We start from the raw sequence: 19,103 nt of genomic DNA, 5'->3' as shown, positions 1-19,103 counted from the left end.
AAATGGGAAACTGAAGTAGATTGAAATGGTGTCTTTCAATGCTGCATGGCTGTCTTTTTATTTTACTACAGATTTTAAAGCACAATCCTATACATGTTTAGACAGTAAAATGTCCTACAACTCCCAGAATGCCGCAGCCAGCAATGTGTCCTACAACGTGTCAATGTGTGATGTGTGTCCATGCATGATGTTAGCTTTACATACATTTAAATAAATTTTCTATTTGTCCATTAGCACTACCCCCCCGCCCGTGATCTCCCACAGGTTCTGCTTTGGATTTCTTCTCATTCATTTTCCTAGGCAAGCCAAGTACTTTAATTATTGTCACTATTCAACTCTATAGCCCGTCTTTCCTGCACTGAGCCCAGGGTGGCATACGCTGCTTTTTCTTCCCAACAATCCTGTGAAGCAGGTCAGGTTGAGACAGCCCATAGTCATCCACTGAGTTTCATGGGCAGAGAAAATCTGAACTCCCCAGCCAAAGTCCAATAATACTCTAATCCCCTACCCCATACTGGTTCTTGTGATGTGAGGAAGCCTTTTTACACTTCCCTATACTTGGGACCCTGGAGCAGAAAACACCTTGCATTTCAAGCTCATCAAGAGGGAGGCCACAAGAGGAATTGCAAGCAACAAAGGTTTGGCAGGAGTTTCAGGACAGACGAAAAGAACTGCTTCTTCACACAGTGCATAACTGGCTCCTTACAAAAAGGAAAAGAAAGACAAATCCATGGACGATGGGCCTATCAGAAGGGCCAATGTCAAGGGCAGGCCTGGTCGGGCACCTGCCAAGGGCCCACACTCTAGCAGGGGTCCCCTGACAAGAGTCCCCTGGACTCTTCCTCTTCACCATTGCAACATGCTTGTTCACCTGCCTCTCGGTCTGACTCAGGCAATGGAAATAGGGAGGAGGAAGAGGAGCAGAAGATGTCATGGCGAACTTGCTCCCTGGCTCTCTGCCTGTCAAGCAAGCAAGTAGCAGCAATGATGAGGAATAGGATGAGGAGCAATAGTAGCTGGTGACAATAGTGATGAGAAAGTAGACTCAGTGAGGGAGGAGGTCCGTTGAAGGTGCCTTGCTCAGGGGCCCTCCAAAACCTGGAGCTGGCACTGCCTGTCGATGATGGAGCCTCCACATTCCGAGGCAGAATATCTCTGAGTACCAGTTGCTGAAAGGCCATAAGAACATAAGCCCTGCTGAATGAGAGTGAGGGCCAGAGTCCAGCATCCTCTTTCCCATAGTGTCTAGCCCAATGACTCCAGGAAGCCCACTCACAGGGCATGAAGGCAATTGCTCTCCTTTGCTATTTGCCTCCCAGCTACTGGCATTCAATGGCAGATTACCTATGAACATGGAGGTTCTATTCAGCCATGATGCCCAGTGATAGACCTCTCCTCTGAAAAGGTTTCTGTTCAGATAAGAACAAACGGGGGATGGCCATTACCTTCATGCCCTACTTGTGAGTTTCCTGGAGGCATCTGGCTGGGCACTCTTGGAAACGGAATGCTGGGCTACATGGACCCATCTTGATCTGATCCAGCCAGGCCAATTCTTACGGACTAGTCAGGCTTTCAAGTTTAAACATTTCCTCCTCAAAAAATATGCTTCTGAACATTTTGTGGTGGAGGTTTTGCGTTCCTTTCAGCATGTGCCTTGGCTTCCTTTTTGACTTATTTGCTTTGCTTTTCTAAACTATTTATTGAATTAGTCTGGCAACAGAGGCATCCTGTTGACTCCAACTTTCTGGTTGTATTTACCCTCCTGTTGAAAGGTACAACCTGCTGCTGTAGCTCCTGAACACAGAAGGATGGATGCCATCTTTATCGTTTTCTGTCAGCGCTTCCGCTTTTGCAACTGAGAATGCAGACCAATTGCATCTCTCTATGCTCCACCCTGTCATCAGCAATAACTTCCTCCCTAGCTGTCTTTCCTTTGCAGCTGTCAGAGAGTGTCCTAAGCAGAAGAACTGAGAACTACATATCCTGTCAGAAGAAAGAGCACTAAACTCAGAGCTACAGGATTTCAGCTGATGAGATAAGACTGGAGACACCCAAGACAGAATGGTCAGCCTAATCAATTCTTAACTGGGGTCAGGAATGGTAGGTGGGTGGGTAGATTCTGTTCTATATCTATGTAAGATCTTTTGAAAGTTTTCTTTAAAAAAATCTTACCTGTATTTTGCCACTCAGTAATTTGTCCTTATTATTATGAAAATAAAATATTCTCAGGTGGGATAATTTCCCAAGGTGCAGGAGGATCCCTAGCCATGGCTTGCTCTCAGATGCAGCCTCTGTCCAGGAAGCCTCAAGAGAGGCTGTTGTAGCTTGGGCCAAGTTGGAAGCCACATGTTGACAGTTGGCAGACATGAACTTCCTGTGTGGTGTGAGAGCTGGATTGTCGAATCAACATTTCAAAATGAAAGGACATTTTGGAGTGGTGGTGTGGTGCTTGAAATAAGAACCGATAGGCTTAAAACTACAGTAAAGATTTAGATTGTGCATTACAGGGTGAAAAAATGCTGACTATTATACAATCCAGTAAGCGATGGAATGAGCTGCCAAAGGAGGAGATAGAATCTCTATTTCTCAAGATATTCAAGAAGACCCCGGACAAGTCTCTTTCGGGGATGGCTTATAGGTATATGATATCCTATTTTATGCCTGGGGGCTGGCACAGTTAATTAGCTGGGTCCCTGCCAATCTTGTGATTGTATGACAGGCAGCCCCGTAGCCAGCCTTCTTTGTTAGGTGGGGCAGCCACATTTCTGGGTGGGACATTTTTTGGGGGGTAGGTGCATAGCACCATCCAATCCCTGCCCCCAGTCACTGGTGAAGAGGATGTGAGGGCCAGGCCAGGGGAAGGGAAAGGTGGTGGCCTCCCCTCTCACTCTTCCTCCATGCAGAGAGTGTGTGAACTTACATAACGGGCTACGTAAATGTCAAGTTAACAGAAAATTTACTATGAACACCAGGAATGAAATGAGTGGCATTTTTAAATGTTTCATAAGAAAAAAGGATGTTAAGGATACAGTGAACAAGGGGACACCAAAAAGTGGAAACCAAATAAAATAGTGTATGCTAGAAAGTTATGCATATTGTTCTCAGCACCACTCTCCCTATCTTTTGCCATCACATTCTCAAGAAAAAGAAGAAAAATTAGCCACTATGATTGTGAGTACAGTGAGTGCCTTAGGGAGCAATTCTGTGTGGAGAGGCAGCCGCCTCTGAACTTGGAGGCAACCGCCTACCAATTGCAGGTTGGGAGGAGCACGGAGGGAGGAGCGCATTCGTGGCTAGATAGCTGATTTCAGCTGTCTAGCCACGGGACATTGGAGCACAGGGTGGGGAGGCCAGACAACAAATAGGAAGCGTTGTACCAGCACTTCCGCACTCCCCGCTCCTGGGAACACCCCATTTTGCCCTGTTCCGTGCTGTCCTTATGAGCTCAGAGCCTGGCAACGATCCGTGCCATCTACAAGGGAGGGAGGGAGCAAGGAGGCAGTTCTCCGAAACTGACCTCAGAGCGTGTGCTCCAAGGTCATTCCCAGAAACCAACCAATCCTGTGGCTGTCTAGCCGCTGACTAGCGGCCTTAGAATTGCACCCTTAAGAGTAAAGAGTAACTTCAGTTAGATATTTTTTCCAGATCACTTTAAGTTATCTCTGTATTTCACTCTTTTGCAATAACCATCCAGTTGTTCTCTTCTCATAATAACTGCAGAATAAACAAATGGCTACTTCTTACTGCAGGCAAACAAACATGCTTCTTTATTGCTGGCTGGGTAGAGAACATAACTGAAACTGAAAAGCAGAGCAAAGGAAAGGAAAGTCCAAGGGGTGGATTCAAACTCTATCACATAATAAAAAGTTCTAATATTTAACTCTTCAAGGGTCATGTTACTATATAGGGTGTTTTTCTTTCAGGAACCTGAAATAATTGGGTGACTGTGATCATGAAAAATCCACCCTCAATCAGGGGAAGTCTTGAGTGAGCAGACTTTTGGGGGCTCTTCCAGATGAGGCTTTTATTGTGCACTTGCCCTGCCTTATTCACTGAATTTTTCAGAGGGTCCTATTCTTAAATTGATCCTGTTCTTAAAACTAGGGGCCGATCTACATTGCGCCTGCCATTGCAATGAATTCGGTGTCCTGTCAGGTTAAATGCTTTTGCATTAAAACGTGATTATCCACGCTCACCCATTTTCCCCGTTGCAGTGCTTCATCGAATGCGCGAGCTCGGTTCACACTCGAGCACTGTGCTGTTTTCCTGCTCTTAAAGATGGAGGCTCTCACTGGAGGATCAGAAACTCTTCCTGTTTCTGCTGATTCCACGCCCGCAGCTCTTGACAGCCCCATGTTGTCTTCTAGCAACTGATCGCATAGCTTCCTCAGCACTCAATGTTTCCTCAGCAACAAGCAAAGGGCTGGATGTGCGCACACTTGTCTGATCTCGGAAGCTAGGCAGGGTCAGCCCGGTCAGTAGTTGGATGGGTGACAGCCTGGGAATCTGGCTTCCTGCATTGAGCAGGGGGTTGTTCTATCCCTTCAAATGAGACTAAGTTTTACCCCCTCCTATCCCCCGCTTCAGTTTTTTTTTAATTAAGGCGTTATCTTCGAAGAATCATGGCTTCTCCATGATTTTTTTTTCTAATTCAGGCATGTTTGAAGATTCGAAAATTCGAAGCTTTGAATCTTTGAATTTTCGAATCTTTGAAGATCATGCCTGAATTAGGAAAAAAAAATCGCAGAGAAGCCATGATTCTTCGAAGATAATGCCTTAATTAAAAAAAAAAAACCCAAAGCAGGGGATAGGAGGGGGTAAAACTTAGTCTCATTTAAAGGGATAGAACAACCCACTGCTCAGTGAAGGAAGCCTGATTCCCAGGCAGTCGCCCATCCAACTACTGACCAGGCCGACCCGGCTTAGCTTCCGAGACCAGACAAGCACGCGCACGTCCAGCCCTTTGCTTTTTGCTGAGGAAACATTGAGTGCTGAGGAAGCTATGCGATCAGTAGCCAGAAGACGACATGGGGCTGTCGAGAGCTGTGATTGGACAGGAGGGAAATACAAACACTGCCGTATATGGACAGGCAGGGGAGGGGACTATGACCAGATATGGTAGCAAAGGCGGAAAATCAGAGCACATCAAGGGGAAATACTGGGATATCTGGGTATTGAAAGCAGGAGCATGGAAGCGGGAAATTCTGGTTCATTCGAGGTGGGTGCTGCATAGTGTGAAAGATGGGCAGTGAAACCTCATTGGAAGCAAAAAAACCCGTAAGTGTAGATTGGCCCCTGTCATTCTTTTAATGGAGGCTGTCATTGTCTGTCATGTCACAAATTAAAAGGACAGTTTCCCCCCAAAAAAACTCAGGGGGTGGGGAGGCACAGCTCTAGAGGTGACAGTGCACCCATTTGTCCCACCCTGGCTACAGTGCTGATGACAGGTCAGCAACTGGTTAGGTGAGAGAGTTTGACATGTGGGTCAAAAGGCTGTAGGGCCCCTGACTATAGTTTGATAATAGCAATCTAAAATAGAGATGGTCAAACAGAGGAAGAAGCAAGGGGAGGGAAGAGTGTAGGCAAATACCAGTACATGTACTTATAACTTGGTTGTTATAACTGGGAATAAGGATTAAGAGAATAAACCAAAATCCATGTGGAAACGATGATTTTTGTGGAGGATTTGAATGTTCACTAATTGGCTTTTAAAAAACTGTCATGAACTACTTAGAGATTTTAGGATATTAAGCATTATAAAAATAGTAGAAATAAATAAGTAAGTAAAATGACTGAGGGACAACTTCAAAAGCAGAAATGCCTCTAGAAAACAATGGCCTGATTTGGATGTAACAGTAACTGGTTTAGTGTTATGTGCATGAGCTTCAGGCTTGTGCACATTCCCTCCCCTCTCTTTCTGTGCAGCCACATGGAGATTGGGAGCTTTCACTTTCATTTTCAATTAACCACAGTTTATTGTTAAGTCTGAACAAATCTTAGCTATAGTTTAGGGAAGCAAGCTATCTTCATAAACTACAGTTTGAAGTTGGCTTGTTTCATAAACCATAGTTAAGAATAACCACACTTTGTCCAGGATTGGACCTAATGATAAACTGTGGTTAGTTAAGAATGGAATCAAACTTTCCAATCTCATTCTTACCATGCCAGAGGAGGAGAGGGAAGCGGGGAGCTAAGGAGTCTGAAGGTTGTTCACATAATCTAACTGGGGCTTACATAAAACCTTTTCATTTGGACAAATGTTTTGCAGCTGGATTTGAGTCCCCAAAATCTGCGTACAGGTCAAGATGAGAAATCCAAACAAAACTACAGAATCTTAAGTTCTAGAGGAGATAAGACTATACTATGGTGGTCTTCAAGAAAATGAAATGATGATGATGAGTATAACATACCTGAGTTGAGGGGAAAACCCACTTTGATATTTCCTTTGCAGTCAGATTCTCTAGTTGTTTGTGATGTGGACCCGGAGCTGAAGGAGAAACTGAAGAAGTTCCGGTTCCGGAAGGAGACTAACAACGCAGCTATAATGAGTGAGTTACCATCCTCCATGCCGCCCCACTCTCCAGTCCCTAATTTTCCTTGGATGGGGCTACATTATCATGGCTTAACACACCTATCAGTGCAAAGCAGGTAGATTGGCCCACATATCACAAGTGATAATAGAGGTTCACTGACTGGTTATCAAAAATAGTTTAGTACAAGGTGGCATCCAAACCCTGATGCATTTCAAGCACTTCAAGTGCTTCATCGGGGAATGTTTTAAAAAGAAAAAAAGTTGAATGCCTTCTTTGACAGAGAGGTGTTCATACTTTCTAACTTGAGAAACCAGCAGCCTGAAATGTGTTGGGGATATGGGTACTTTGGGCTCCTCTGCATTAAGCAAGAATCCCACATCCTTACCAGGGCTTTCTTTTTCCAAGTCTTTTTGGGTTTATGATGGGCTCCTTTAGATGGCAAACACATGATTTGGAATTGCAAGCTTTCTTTCTTGGCAGTGCTTTATATGTTCGATGAAACACTACTATCTAGTGGCTGAATTATAGCGCAACAGTGGCATTTCATCCTGCCAATATGGCACCATTAAGATTTATCACAGCTTATCTCCAATCTTTTTGAAAGCAGGATAAAGGGGGAAAACGCAGGAGATGTTCTGGAGGTAGACAACATTGTGTAAAGAACTCACAAATGTCCGTGAGTGACCAATCACGAGTGTGCAATAAAAGCCTCACGTAGAAATGCCCTCTGTATTAAAGCAGTTTTCATGCTTATTGAATGTCTGTTGTCAGCTGAATAGAAAACTCTTAACTTCCGTTCATCTGTTGTCACTCTGATAAATCTGAAGATGAACAGAGCTCTAGACTGTAATCTTGCTCACTGTAGGTTGCTTCAGTGCCACTGAAGCCAGGATTTCAAGCTTAGTATGCTCTGGTTACACACTTTTCCACCAATGGGGTGCTGGAAGAGTTGAGAAGGACAAGAAACTTTGGGATGCTGGGACTGCAAGATCTTTGTAGAAAAACCATTAATAGGCTTCTGTCTTCTCTGTCTTCAGTGAAAGTTGACAAAGACAGGCAACTGGTTGTGCTGGAAGAAGAATTTCAGGTAGGCAAAAATGTTTCCTTCCTTTTTTCTATTTAAAGTGAAGATAATTTTCTCATTTAAAAGCTCCGAAGTCCACCAAGATTTAAAAGTATCTTCATAATTAAAACCCACAGACTGAAAGAAGGCAATTAGTCAGATTAGCCTTGTGCTAGAGCAACACAGAACCATTCAAGTGTCCAAAAATGTATAATATGTACTTGCTATGTAGGGCAGACCACAGCAAAGAACAGGTGTACTGTAGACTAGTGCAAATGGTTCCAGATGACTTGTGCCAAGCCACACAGTACTGAGAAGGGGAAGCAGTCCACTGCAAGCTAATATGAACTGGGGAAAGTTCTCCCTGACTCCACATGTGGTGATAAATTATATTCTGAGCATGAGAACTTGAAATTTACAGATATTTATTTATTTAAACTACTTTTATATCCTAAGATTTCTAAGTGTTTCACAATATGCACATATATAAAATACAGTATAATACTAACATACAAACAGTGAAAGAACAAGAAAAACAATAAATGTTACACGACCATATTAAAATGGAGCAGTGTCATAATTCAGTACACGTCAGGGAAAGCCTGGGTAAACAAATAGCTCTTCAAGAGGCATTTAAAGCTTGACATGCTTTCCGCCTCTTGAACAATGGGTGGGAGGGTGTTCCAGAGGGTGGGTGCTACTACTGAGAAGGCCCACTTACGTGCTGTTACATTGCAGCACTCTATTGGTCATGGAACAACCAAAATAACCTCTTCAGATTTTGGGGGTCAACTGGGTCTATATAGGGGAAGACAGTCAGCTAGGTATCCTAGTTTAGGGCTTTGTATACCTCGGTGTTCAGTCATGCCGGCCACATGACCACAGAAGCGTCTTCGGACAGCGCTGGCTCTTCGGCTTAGAAACGGCGATGAGCACCGCACCCTAGAGTCGGACACGACTGGTTGGGGACACCTTAGGGCCGCAGTGGCTTAGTGGTTAAGACGCTGAACTGCAGACTGGAAGGTCGGCAGGTCAGCAGTTCGAGACCCGAGTGCTGTGTGACGGAGTGAGCTCCTGTCTTCAGTCCCAGCTTCTGCCAACCTAGCAGTTCGAAGGCAAGAAATTGCAAGTAGATAAATAGGTACCGCCTCGGCGGGAAAGGTAACAGCGTTCCGTGCACCTCGGTGTTCAGTCATGCCGGCCACATGACCACGGAAGCGTCTTCCAACAGCGCTGGCTCTTCGGCTTAGAAACGGCAATGAGCACCGCACCCTAGCGTCGGACACGACTGGTTGGGGACACCTTTATACCAACAACAAAACCTTGAACATGGCTTGGTATCTAATAGGCAGCCAGTGCAGTTCTTTTAACACAGGTGTAATATGTGTATAGCTTGGGGCTCCACTGAGCATCCTAGTGGTTGCATTCTGCACTAACTGCAGCTTCCAAAGTAGGTGCAAAGGCAGCTCCACATACAGTACATTACTAATTATGCAGTTACTAGTGCATGGATCACAGTGGCTAGCTGTCCCTATCTAGGAAAGGGCATTGTTGGCACATGAGCCAAAGTTGGTAACAGGTACTCTGGGCCACTGTGGTCACCTGAGCCTCTAGTGACAAAGATGGATCTAGCAGCACCCCCAAACTATGTACCCAGTTATCTAATGCTTTATCTGCAGTGTTCATACATTAAAAACCAGTGCGTTTTCTATAGTAGATAGTTATAATAACCATGAAGAATTCTACAAAGCTAGAGAGGAATTGAACCCACCTTGAGTGCCATTTTCTTGGTGGAAATGCGGGCTACAAATAAAATAAAAAATAAACCACATACTTTGTCATGAATATAAAATGAGGACATTAATAAAGTAGTTTTCTGAAGAAAAAATAATTGTCTGTATTATAGACAAAGAGAAACATGAACAAGCTCCTCTGCTCCAACACCGTCTTCTTGTAGTGGAGAGACAGAAGTGACCCTAAATGTTAAACACACACTTTGTCATTTTGGTAGGGGAAGGGAACTGCAATAAACCTGTTCCTTCATCCCTTTCTTTCATTCTCCCTCTCTCCCTCCCTCCCTCTTTTATTCTCTCCTGCTCTTCTGCACACATACACACAGTTTCCACTTCTCTTCCCTTCCCTTAAGCACATGCTGAGGAATGAATTCCCAGTGCTTTAAGCAACTGCCTGGATTTGACATAAAGCAACATCACCTTTTCCCAAAAGAAATTGCATCAACTCTTCCATTTCCACATTCATGCATTCTTGACATAAATTTTGCAAGTATGTTAGAAATTACAAGGCTGGGCTAAAAGCAAATTGAATTTCAGATCAAATTTAATATCTCAGGGGAGCACTGTGCTGATGGCGTCATTTGCTTTCATATTTAATTCAATACGTTATATGACCCTCACACACGTTAGTGAAATGTTAATCAAATGGCAGCATGGAATCTCCAGTCCACTGTGTTTAGCAAAGCAGAAACTAGAGGAGGTGGATTCTGTGGAGGACCTTCCCTCCCATTTCTTAAAATATGAAATGACTGGCAAGTTTTGCTCATCAGAATGGGAGCTGCAGCAACAAAAGCTCATATATTACTTTGCTGGTCTTGGTCTTTGCTCCCCTGAAACAGGGAGTGGTGCTTAATAATATTTTGGGCAGATTGAGGATGAAGCAGGGAGCTGAAGTCAGCTAGTTAGATTGTCCTAGAGCAATAGGTAGCTAAGAACAATGAATTTTGGACTGCGGGTCCCAAATGTTAGTTGTGTTCTCAAATTACAACGTCTAGTTCTAGGGCCTGCTGGACTCATTTAACTCTTAGCTTGTCAGGCCCTCAGAAGGCCCTTTCCACACCCATATAGCTTGTTCTTCCTCTTCCTGCTCCAGAAAACATAGGAAGCATAGTTCACAGGGCTGGTGGGTGCTGCAGCTCAGTCTAGCTAGAGTGGCCAGAAGCAAAAGAAGACCAGCTCCTGCATCTTCAACAGAAGGCTTCCAGTCACCTTCTTATTTCACCTGCTTGGATTTGTTCCACAATGTGTGGTGCCCACGACTCGGCTGCATCAAAAGAGGAGCACACATTGCGGCCTTGAACGGGGAGGATGTTGATCCCTTCCAGCCATCTTGTTTGATCTTAAGCAATGGCAAGCTCTGCTTAATTCTTTGCCTTTGCCAGTTCATTGAAGGGCTTCTGGTGCCTACTTGGCTACATCAAAGAGGATTATATAATGGACTAATTCAGAGGAAAAGAACTTGTGAGCCCTTCCTTTAGCCACACAGAAATCAGACCACAAGGCAACGCAGAGCAGCAACCATCAATGAAAATGAGAGAGAGACTCCCCTTCTCTCATACTTATGCCCAATTTCATATCCGCTGAAGACACCTTGAGGATCTTTCCCTCCCCTCCCCCTACATAGAAGGCAGGAACCTGTCAGCAATTGGGGAAACAGAGCTCCTGTATCCTCCCTTACAGTACGGTCAGGAGTGACAAGCAAGCTTCAGCATTTGTGAGTCAATCTGGTTGCAACTAGGGAGGTCAGAGAATTCCGCCACGGATCTCGGTGAGGCCGAATGCCAGTGCATTCGGCCCCCCGAACTCTGTGTTGGAACGGCCTGCCACTCCCCCGCCCCCCCCCCGCAGATCCCCCCCGGGACGAGACTTACATGGGGCGGATCTTCCGGGTGGCGGTGGCGGCTGGTCTTCCGACCAGCTGCCGCCATTTCCAGTCTTGTTAAAAAAAAAAAAAAAGACGTGATAGGCTACGTAAATCTTTACGTAGCCTATCATGGCTGGGTGGGTTTAAAAAAAACAACAAAAAAAACACGTATGCAAATGGCAGCAGCTACGGCCGCCGCCATTTGCGTTCCTTATTTTTGCCTGTCTTAGTCTACGTAAATATTTACGTAGACTATGACGGCGAAAATAAAGGGGAACGCAAATAGCATAGCAGGCGCTATTTGCATCCCTTTTTGATTTGCCGTTTTAGCCTACGTAAAGATTTACGTAGGCTAAAACAGTGAATCAAAAAGGGACGCAAATAGCACCCGCTACGCTATTTGCGTTCCCCTTTATTTTCGCTGTCATAGTCTACGTAAATATTTACGTAGATTCAGACGGCCAAAAATAAGGAACGCAAATGGTGGCGGCCGTAGCTGCTGCCATTTGCGTATGTGTTTTTTTTTTCCCCAGAGCCCTCCGCGGCCGGAAATCCGGCTGCAGACGGCTCTGGGCTGGGCTGGGCCTGGCTGGCTGCTCCGCGGAGCTGCCGCGGAGCACAGCCGGCCATCGAGGATTCCGGGGGGGGGGGGAGGAACGGATCGCCTCCTCCCCCTGTCCAGGATTCCAGGGGGGAGGGACAGAACGCCTCCCCCTCCCATCAACATAATCTGCAAAAGGTAAGTCACTTTCGTACATCCCTAGTTGCAACTGTCTAGAATATCAGGAGCAAGAACTGAGCAGAGTGCCAGCCCTAAGAGATTTTGGCACCTGATGTGAGACATCTGTCACTTGCACACCTTTCAAGCAGAACCCAGTCAAAACAGCTGAGCCCCACATTTGACAGAAGATTGCCAGTGTGAATGGAGTGCTGTAATGGGGAGACCTGGGTTCATATACTTGCTCCTCTGCAAAGTTCACTGAATAGCCTTAGGAAAGTCACTGGGCCAGTTTGCACAATCACCACAGCCACAGTGACTTATTTAAGCCACAGTGGGTTGCGTCACGTGCCGATGGCCATTTTGAATATTCAACCCCAGGCAGGGCATTGCCATGGTTTGTCATCTCATATGAACCTAGGTGGCAGGGGTTATTATCAGACAGCTAAACAACCTTCAAACAACAGACAATGGGTTATTTGAAGGTTGTTTAACCTTCAAACCACCTTTGCCACACGGGTTAAATATGCCACGATGGACTGTGGTAATTGTGAGAACCTGGTTGGTATCTCTCAGCCTAACGTATCTTATAACGTTGTGGCTGTAGTGAAGATAACATGGAAAAACTCTATGAGCTGGTTCGCACAATCAAAGAAGTCACCGTGGCTTAAATAAGCAAGTAACGGGATGTTCAGATGATCGCTTAGGGAGATGAAACCATCATGGCTTCTTCCCCCACCTCCGTGCGTGTCATGTGCATGACCACCATTTGCATAATTCTCCGCAGTGCAATGCAAGTTGGCGTGTCGTCCAACCCCAAGTCATGGGTTGTAGGATGGGTATGAAGCCACCTTGCTGTGCTGTGTGCCAGGTTCGGATGACATGCCAACTACCAATGCATCACGGGAATTATGCAAATGGCAGTCGTGTGTGCGGCAGGGGTGGGGGGAGGAGCCATGATGGCTTCTCCCTCTGTGATCATCCTAACCCAGTCTAAGTGGTTTAAATAAGCCATGGTGGCTTGTTTTAATCCCCAGCGCGTGCCATGGGTTATTTGGGGGTGTTTCCCCCTCAAACAAGCCGTGCTGCCCAGGTTCGGTTAACATGACAAGCTGCGCCCGAGCAGATAATTAGGCAAATGGCACCCAGCATGCGCTGGGGATTAAAACAAGCTGTCATGGCTGATTTAAGCCACGGTGCCTTGTTTTGATCATGTGAACTGGGTCAATATATACTTCCCCAAACCTTTTAGAAGGAGGGTGGGAGGCAAAGGTTATACATAAGGAAGGGAGGGTGGCAACATTTTCTGGTGGTGGGATATGGCCAGCTGTGAGTGTGATTCGCAGCTTCCTTTGCTTTGATGCTCTGTAGTTTGTCAAAAAAAGGGTGGGGGTGTCAAATAATCTCTGCCTGCCTTTTGGCACTGCCGTTTTCCCCAAACCCAGGAGCCCCTCTGGTTGTTTTTTATATACAGAATGAGATGGAGTAGAGTAGGGCTGCAGCAGTGAACCACATGCTGTCCTACTCCATCTCAGCAGCATGATCCACAATCTGATTTAATGGCTTCAGGTAGCCTCATGATGTCCAGCACTGATTATGCATTTTTAAAAGCAACAACAGGGTTTAAACCCCTTGCCTACAGAATCCTTCAATTTAGAAAAACATTTCCCAAGAACGAAATCCAGTATCAGCAAGTAGAATCCCAAGTTGAGCACTGTGCAAATATATTTACTTTTCTTATATTTAATTGTTAAAACTACTTTTCTTTTTCCATGCCTCACTTTCCCTACTTCTTACCATATGAGGCAATGGTTATTCTCCCCGCTGCCCTCTCCTAACTTCAGTTCAGTTTTTACAAAGTTCTGTATAGTTTGTGTGTGAGTAGGGGTGGGGCTGGGGTGGGGGAAATAAATTGTATCCCTTCCTTCCTACTCCCCTTGGCTAGACCTCATATTCAAAATAATGCATCTTTTTGTGATCTCCTTCAATAGGACATCTCTCCGGAGGAGCTGAGAAGTGAGCTACCGGAACGCCAGCCCCGATATCCTAGTGCTGTTGGGAAGGGAACCAAATTTCATCCCATGCATACTTCCACACCCACCCATAGCTTTATGATGAAGGGGATTTCTTTTGTTTTCAGGAGAGACTAGAGGTAGTCCTTCTTCACACAACATATAATTACTTTATGGAATTCACTGCCATGAGATGTAGTGATGGTCAGAAGCTTAGATGATTTAAAAAGGGGATTAGACAAATTCTGTCAAGAGCTATTATCCATAATGGTTAAATAGAACGTCCATGTTCAGAGGCAGTTTACCACCGAATACCAGTTGCTAGGGAGTAACAGTGGAGGAGGGATATTGCCCAAGCTCTGCTTGTTGGGTCTCCTAGAGGCTTCTGGCTAGGCTTGCTGCGAAATAGAATGCTGGACTTTTGGTCTTATCCAGCAGGGGTCTTTTATGTTCTAAGGCCCTGGGTGGGCAATTAATGGGCCATATTTTGAACCATGCAAAGGTCAGATTATCGACCTTAGCTCCACCCACTGGCTCACAGGCAAAGGATTCTTTAGCCTCCGCCTACGCAGGGCAACAGCAACAGAGACTTTGGCAGAATTCTTCTCTGATGTGCCTCTCAGCCTTTCTCTCTGACTGCAGTCTAAGACACAGGCAGACAAGAATGAACAACACTGCCAAAACCTTTGATGCTGTTCTCACAGTAGGGAGAGGGATTAAAGTAGAGGCAACAAGTAAAAGGTTCAAGAGGAAAATCTATTCCTTATCCACTAATTTTCCAAGTAACTGGGGTAGCAGCCAATGTGTTACTATACATGAACCAGATATTCATTCATTCATTCATTCCATTTATATCCCGCCTTTTTTCCTCCTTGAGGAACCCAAGGCAGCATACATAATCCTCCTCCTCTTCCATTTTATCTCACAACAACAACCTTGTGAGGCGGGTTGGGCTGAGAGTCTGTGACTGGCCCAAAGTCACCCAATGAGCTTCCATGGCCAAGTGGGGACTAGGACCCAGATCTCCCAACTGACATGGCGGGAAACTTGGGTTTACAACTGATTGTGGACTTGACAAGAAACAGGCCAAATGCCTTTGAGAAAAAAGAAGGTCTTCATGAGATAGCAAAAAAAAGAAAATCAGAAAGGGGGTGAGGTGAACCTCCCTAGATAGGGAATTCCAGAACCTAGGCATAGCAACAGAGAAAACTCTCTCCCACTTCTCCATCAATTGGAGACAAGCCAGGCAAGTTTCCTCTGCCCATTTCCCCAATTTGCCAAGAAATGCCCAGTTGCTTCCTTGACTATGTGCGTGTGTGTGTTTACATTTGTAGTCTACAGCTATAAATACATCCATGATGATGGTCGGATCTCTTACCCACTCTGCTTCATCTTCTCCAGCCCAGTCGGTGAGAACCTGTGACTTCCTCAACTGGGTTTGATCAAGGGCTGGATTCCCTGCTTTGGTCCAACTTTATGATGGGTTTGGTGCATGATGAGAACAACTGTGAATCTTTGAAGGTGGCAGAGGGAGCCTGCAAGATTTGGTTCTGGGCGGACCTAGCAATAGTTTGCCCTTGCATCCTGATACTGCATAGTTTAGGACATGGATTATTATTTAGTTTATAGTCCAATTTATAGCACTAGTGTAGCAAAGCGGCTGAGAGGGTGAAGTCTCTGGTTTGAATGTCACCTCTGCCTTGAACTCATGGGGTGGCCTTAGAGAAGCCACGAATTATCTCAGCCTCCACCTCCATCTGCAATATGGGGATTATAACACTGGCTTAGCTTGCATGATTGTTGAGTATTACTGAGATAACGTCTTTGAACATTCTGAAGTGCTATAGATGTGAATGATTAAATGCTATTCACGATTTTCCTCTAGGAAGTGCCTCTGTTGTAGGGCGATAATGCAATGCTCCCAGCACTTGGGGTGACTTGGGTTCAAGTCGCAACTCTGTTGCATGAACTTGTAGCATGGCCTTAGGGAAGTCTGTCTCCCCCTATCTCAGCTCATTCCCACCTCTCTGAGTTGCTCTGAATTACGCAACCCATTGTAAAGCACTTTGAATGAGATAATGAATAAGAAGTGCAAATAAAGGAGCAACTGCCCTCTTTCTTCCCAGGGTGCAAGCCAGAGCAGCAGATGATGTATGCTGGGAGCAAAAACAGGCTGGTGCAGGCAGCGGAGCTCACCAAGGTATTCCAACCACACTTTCCCACCTAATCCTCTTGGGACTGTTGTTGCCCCTTCATTGTGCCAGAGCCCCCTTTGTAGAATTATTTTACTATCTCACTGCAATCTCTTCTTCCAGAGAGCCAGGTTGCAACCCATAGAAGATACATGTACATTTAGACTCCAGGTGAAGTAGGAGACGAGATCATGGTTTCTCCTACATGCTCTTTCCCTCCATGCTCATGTCTGTCTTGTTGGTCTGGGGGCATGATTCTTGCTTTGGGTGCCAGAGGTCCTGGATTCAATTCCCAGACAAGCCCCTGCATCAGTGGGGGCTACACCTTTCAAGCTTTTCACAGGGAAGGGCCATAGTTCAGTGGGAGAGTATTACTTTGCATGCAGGAAGTCCCTGGTTCAATCCCTAGCATCTCCAGGACAGGCTGGGAAAAACGGCTAGCTGAACCAGTGGTCTGACTCGGGAGAAGGCAGCTTCCTATGTTCCTATGCAACTGTCTTGTTTCTTGCTTCATTGGCGTGTTTGAAGGCACATGTACACTGTCCGAATTGTGACCTGGAAACTGTATAGCCACACCCCAAGCTATGCCCTGAGGTCAACGTCCTGATTTTCCCTCCACAGTCTTTTCACAGCCATATTTATGTGCACTCCCCCAAATCCAGGTTTTTAAAAGAGCTATCAGATTTTTTTTAAAGAAAAAGAACATCCTTTGTTCCAGAATACAACTTTTTTTTTTTTTTTACCAGCTCCATGGCATTCAAGATTATGGAATAGACACCAGTGTTCAGATATGTTCTTTGCTTATGACGTTTTGAACCAGCAGCTGGACTGACCATTCTACCCACATCAGGGTACATCAAGCACACAACAGCATGTGGGCCGCTCTAGCCTACCATTTTAGTGGTCTGCAGTCTTCCATACCAGCTAGCAGCACTCAATTGCTTCTGTCAGCTGAACTGTCTCCCTTTTGCTTGAAGTTTCTAACTTACATAATGCAGAGAAAGCAACTAGGTGGTGGTGGTGGTAGAGGTGGAGTGGAGGTATGTAGATAGAAATCAAACAACTCAGAGGGTGCCCATTGCCCTACCCCAACTCCTTCAAATGATGTCTCTACCATGTTCCACCCAGCTGGAAAAGGTGTAGAAGGATGAGTAGACACATCCTAGACAGCCGTGCCTGCCTCCTCCTCCTGACTCTTGTTCTCTTTTTATCAGGTCTTTGAGATCCGGTCCACAGAGGATCTGACGGAGCAGTGGTTGAAAGAGCGCCTGGCCTTTTTCCGCTAATAGATAGGATAATTCTGGAGCAGCTGGCTGGGCCTTCACTCAAATCCCACCTACAGCAAATCTTGCAATCTTATCCTTGTCCTTACTCTAGAGATACCATCACCTGGGTGTACCTGGAAGGCAGGGAAATGTAACACACATACTGTCTCCATCACCACCAGCAGCTTTCTCCCAGTACAGACAACATCTGAAAATGAAATAAAGCAATTGAATCTTGTTTTCTTTTCAGACTGTGTTGTGTTGAGTTCGTATTCTTCGCATTTGACTTGTGAGCGGGGGGGGGGGGGGGGGGCATCTGGCTAGCTACTCCTGGAGACAAAATTGAGCCCTTTTATTTCATCCAGGAAGGCAACTCTCAAGTTCTGCTGGGGTTTTCCTAGCGCAACCTTTCACCACCTGGTGGCGCCTTCTGCCCACTGGAAGGGTGCTGGCAAGCCAAGGCAGGATGGGACAACCAGATGTTCCCTGTCAAGTCTATTATGAGGGTCCAGCCTTTCAAGGTGAAGTCTTTTACGTCTTAAATAGTTAGGCAGCTGGGTGAATTTCAGCAGGTGCAGCTTTTCAAACTGCAGGTCTGCGACACAAGAAACTGCACACCTGCCGAAATTCTCTCAGCAAGCTTGTTGGACCATCATGTGTGGTCTAGAAATAGTAGCATCCAAGCAGCTCCCACAATGCTAAGGCCCTGCCCTGGGGGGAAAACGTTTGAAGTACTTTTTGTTTAGGTTCCTATTGGTGCTAGAGCAGTGAGAGGATGTCCTTTAACAGCAGCATATCAAACAGACCCTACTCATGTTATTTGTCATGTGAGGGTTTGGTTTTGTCAGTCCTTGCAGCAGCTCTGCGAGTTCAGTCACTATTATTCCCATTTTCCAGATGACAAACTGAGCCCAAGAGAGTGTGATTTGCCCATGAGTGCATGGCCAAAGTGGCTCCAGAAGGTACAGAAAAAGGCAACTGAAAGCATTTGGGGGGTGAAGCATCTTTCTGAGATGGGGCTTTGTTTAAAAATACAACCAAGGCTGCACTCCTATACCCACTTTTCTGGGAATAAGCCTAACTGAATTTTATGGGGCTTCTGGGTAGAAGTATATAGGATTGCACTGTAAAGAGAGAGGTTGCAGGTTTAGAAAACCATGAGCAGTGTGGAAAGAAATTACTTTCCCCCTTACACACAGTATTACACACTCATTCCCGTTTAACCTTTCCTAATGCAGGCAAAGCTACAAAGTGGGAGCAGGGCAGTTAATGGAAACAGTGGACAAATTAGGCTGTGTTCATTTCCCTGTCCCAAGTTCTATCTAAAATGATGTCTATACTTCCCCTCACCCCTCTTTCTACTTGAGAAAGGCAGAGCCAGTGTTAGGGGTGTCAAGAGTAGTGTGAGAACCTTAAGATCTACTCTTTGCTATTGTATACAATTGCTATTAGTTTCAAGTCAGAAAGTTCCCCATGTTATCCTGCCTTGTCTGGGGCCAAACTACAGATTATTTTAAGCACAGGTTTTTTAAAAGACTGCTTAGAACTGCCCACTCTATTTTTTCAGAAAAAGCAGCCACCAGGAACCTGATCTGGATCAGGACAGGGGAGGGGGAGATGTTGATTCTTCCCTGCATTGCTTCCCCATCAAAAATCACCCCTC

The 19,103-nt window shown here is 45.5% G+C and overlaps 1 protein-coding gene across 7 annotated transcripts; it reads left to right on the top strand.

Annotated features, from left to right (window-relative positions):
- The first annotated feature begins 1,935 nt into the window (after positions 1 to 1,935).
- On the top strand, positions 1,936 to 17,678 carry GMFG (glia maturation factor gamma). 7 transcript variants are annotated; one of them, XM_084814668.1, is made up of 8 exons: positions 1,936 to 2,064; positions 6,456 to 6,548; positions 7,571 to 7,620; positions 13,963 to 14,020; positions 15,318 to 15,392; positions 16,110 to 16,183; positions 16,299 to 16,346; positions 17,390 to 17,678. In XM_084814668.1, the coding sequence occupies exons 2-8, from the start codon at positions 6,545 to 6,547 to the stop codon at positions 17,459 to 17,461; spliced, it is 381 nt and encodes a 126-aa protein (XP_084670794.1). In that variant the 5' UTR covers positions 1,936 to 2,064; positions 6,456 to 6,544; the 3' UTR covers positions 17,462 to 17,678. The 7 variants fall into 7 exon arrangements, with proteins under 7 accessions (XP_084670794.1, XP_084670792.1, XP_084670789.1 ...); XM_084814666.1 differs by lacking the exon at positions 16,299 to 16,346 and adding an exon at positions 16,922 to 17,026 and having other exon boundaries at positions 6,452 to 6,548; positions 13,963 to 14,014; positions 15,312 to 15,392; XM_084814663.1 differs by having other exon boundaries at positions 6,452 to 6,548; positions 13,963 to 14,014; positions 15,312 to 15,392.
- The last annotated feature ends 1,425 nt before the right edge of the window (positions 17,679 to 19,103 follow it).

The sequence above is a fragment of the Heloderma suspectum genome, chromosome 10 (genome assembly GCF_057233095.1).
Source record: "Heloderma suspectum isolate Gila_16-S chromosome 10, 16-S_ref, whole genome shotgun sequence".
Taxonomy (NCBI): Eukaryota; Metazoa; Chordata; class Lepidosauria; order Squamata; family Helodermatidae; genus Heloderma; species Heloderma suspectum.
The sequence above is the reverse complement of the archived record's forward strand: the minus strand, read 5'-3'. Positions and strand labels throughout refer to the sequence as shown.

Bases quoted from the DNA above. Each gene is read 5' to 3' on its own strand.
- GMFG (XM_084814663.1), top strand. The intron at 14,015-15,311 runs ATCCTAGTGCTG...GTGTGTTTACAT, and splicing joins ACCGGAACGCCAGCCCCGAT to TTGTAGTCTACAGCTATAAA. The intron at 15,393-16,109 runs GTGAGAACCTGT...CTTTCTTCCCAG, and splicing joins CATCTTCTCCAGCCCAGTCG to GGTGCAAGCCAGAGCAGCAG.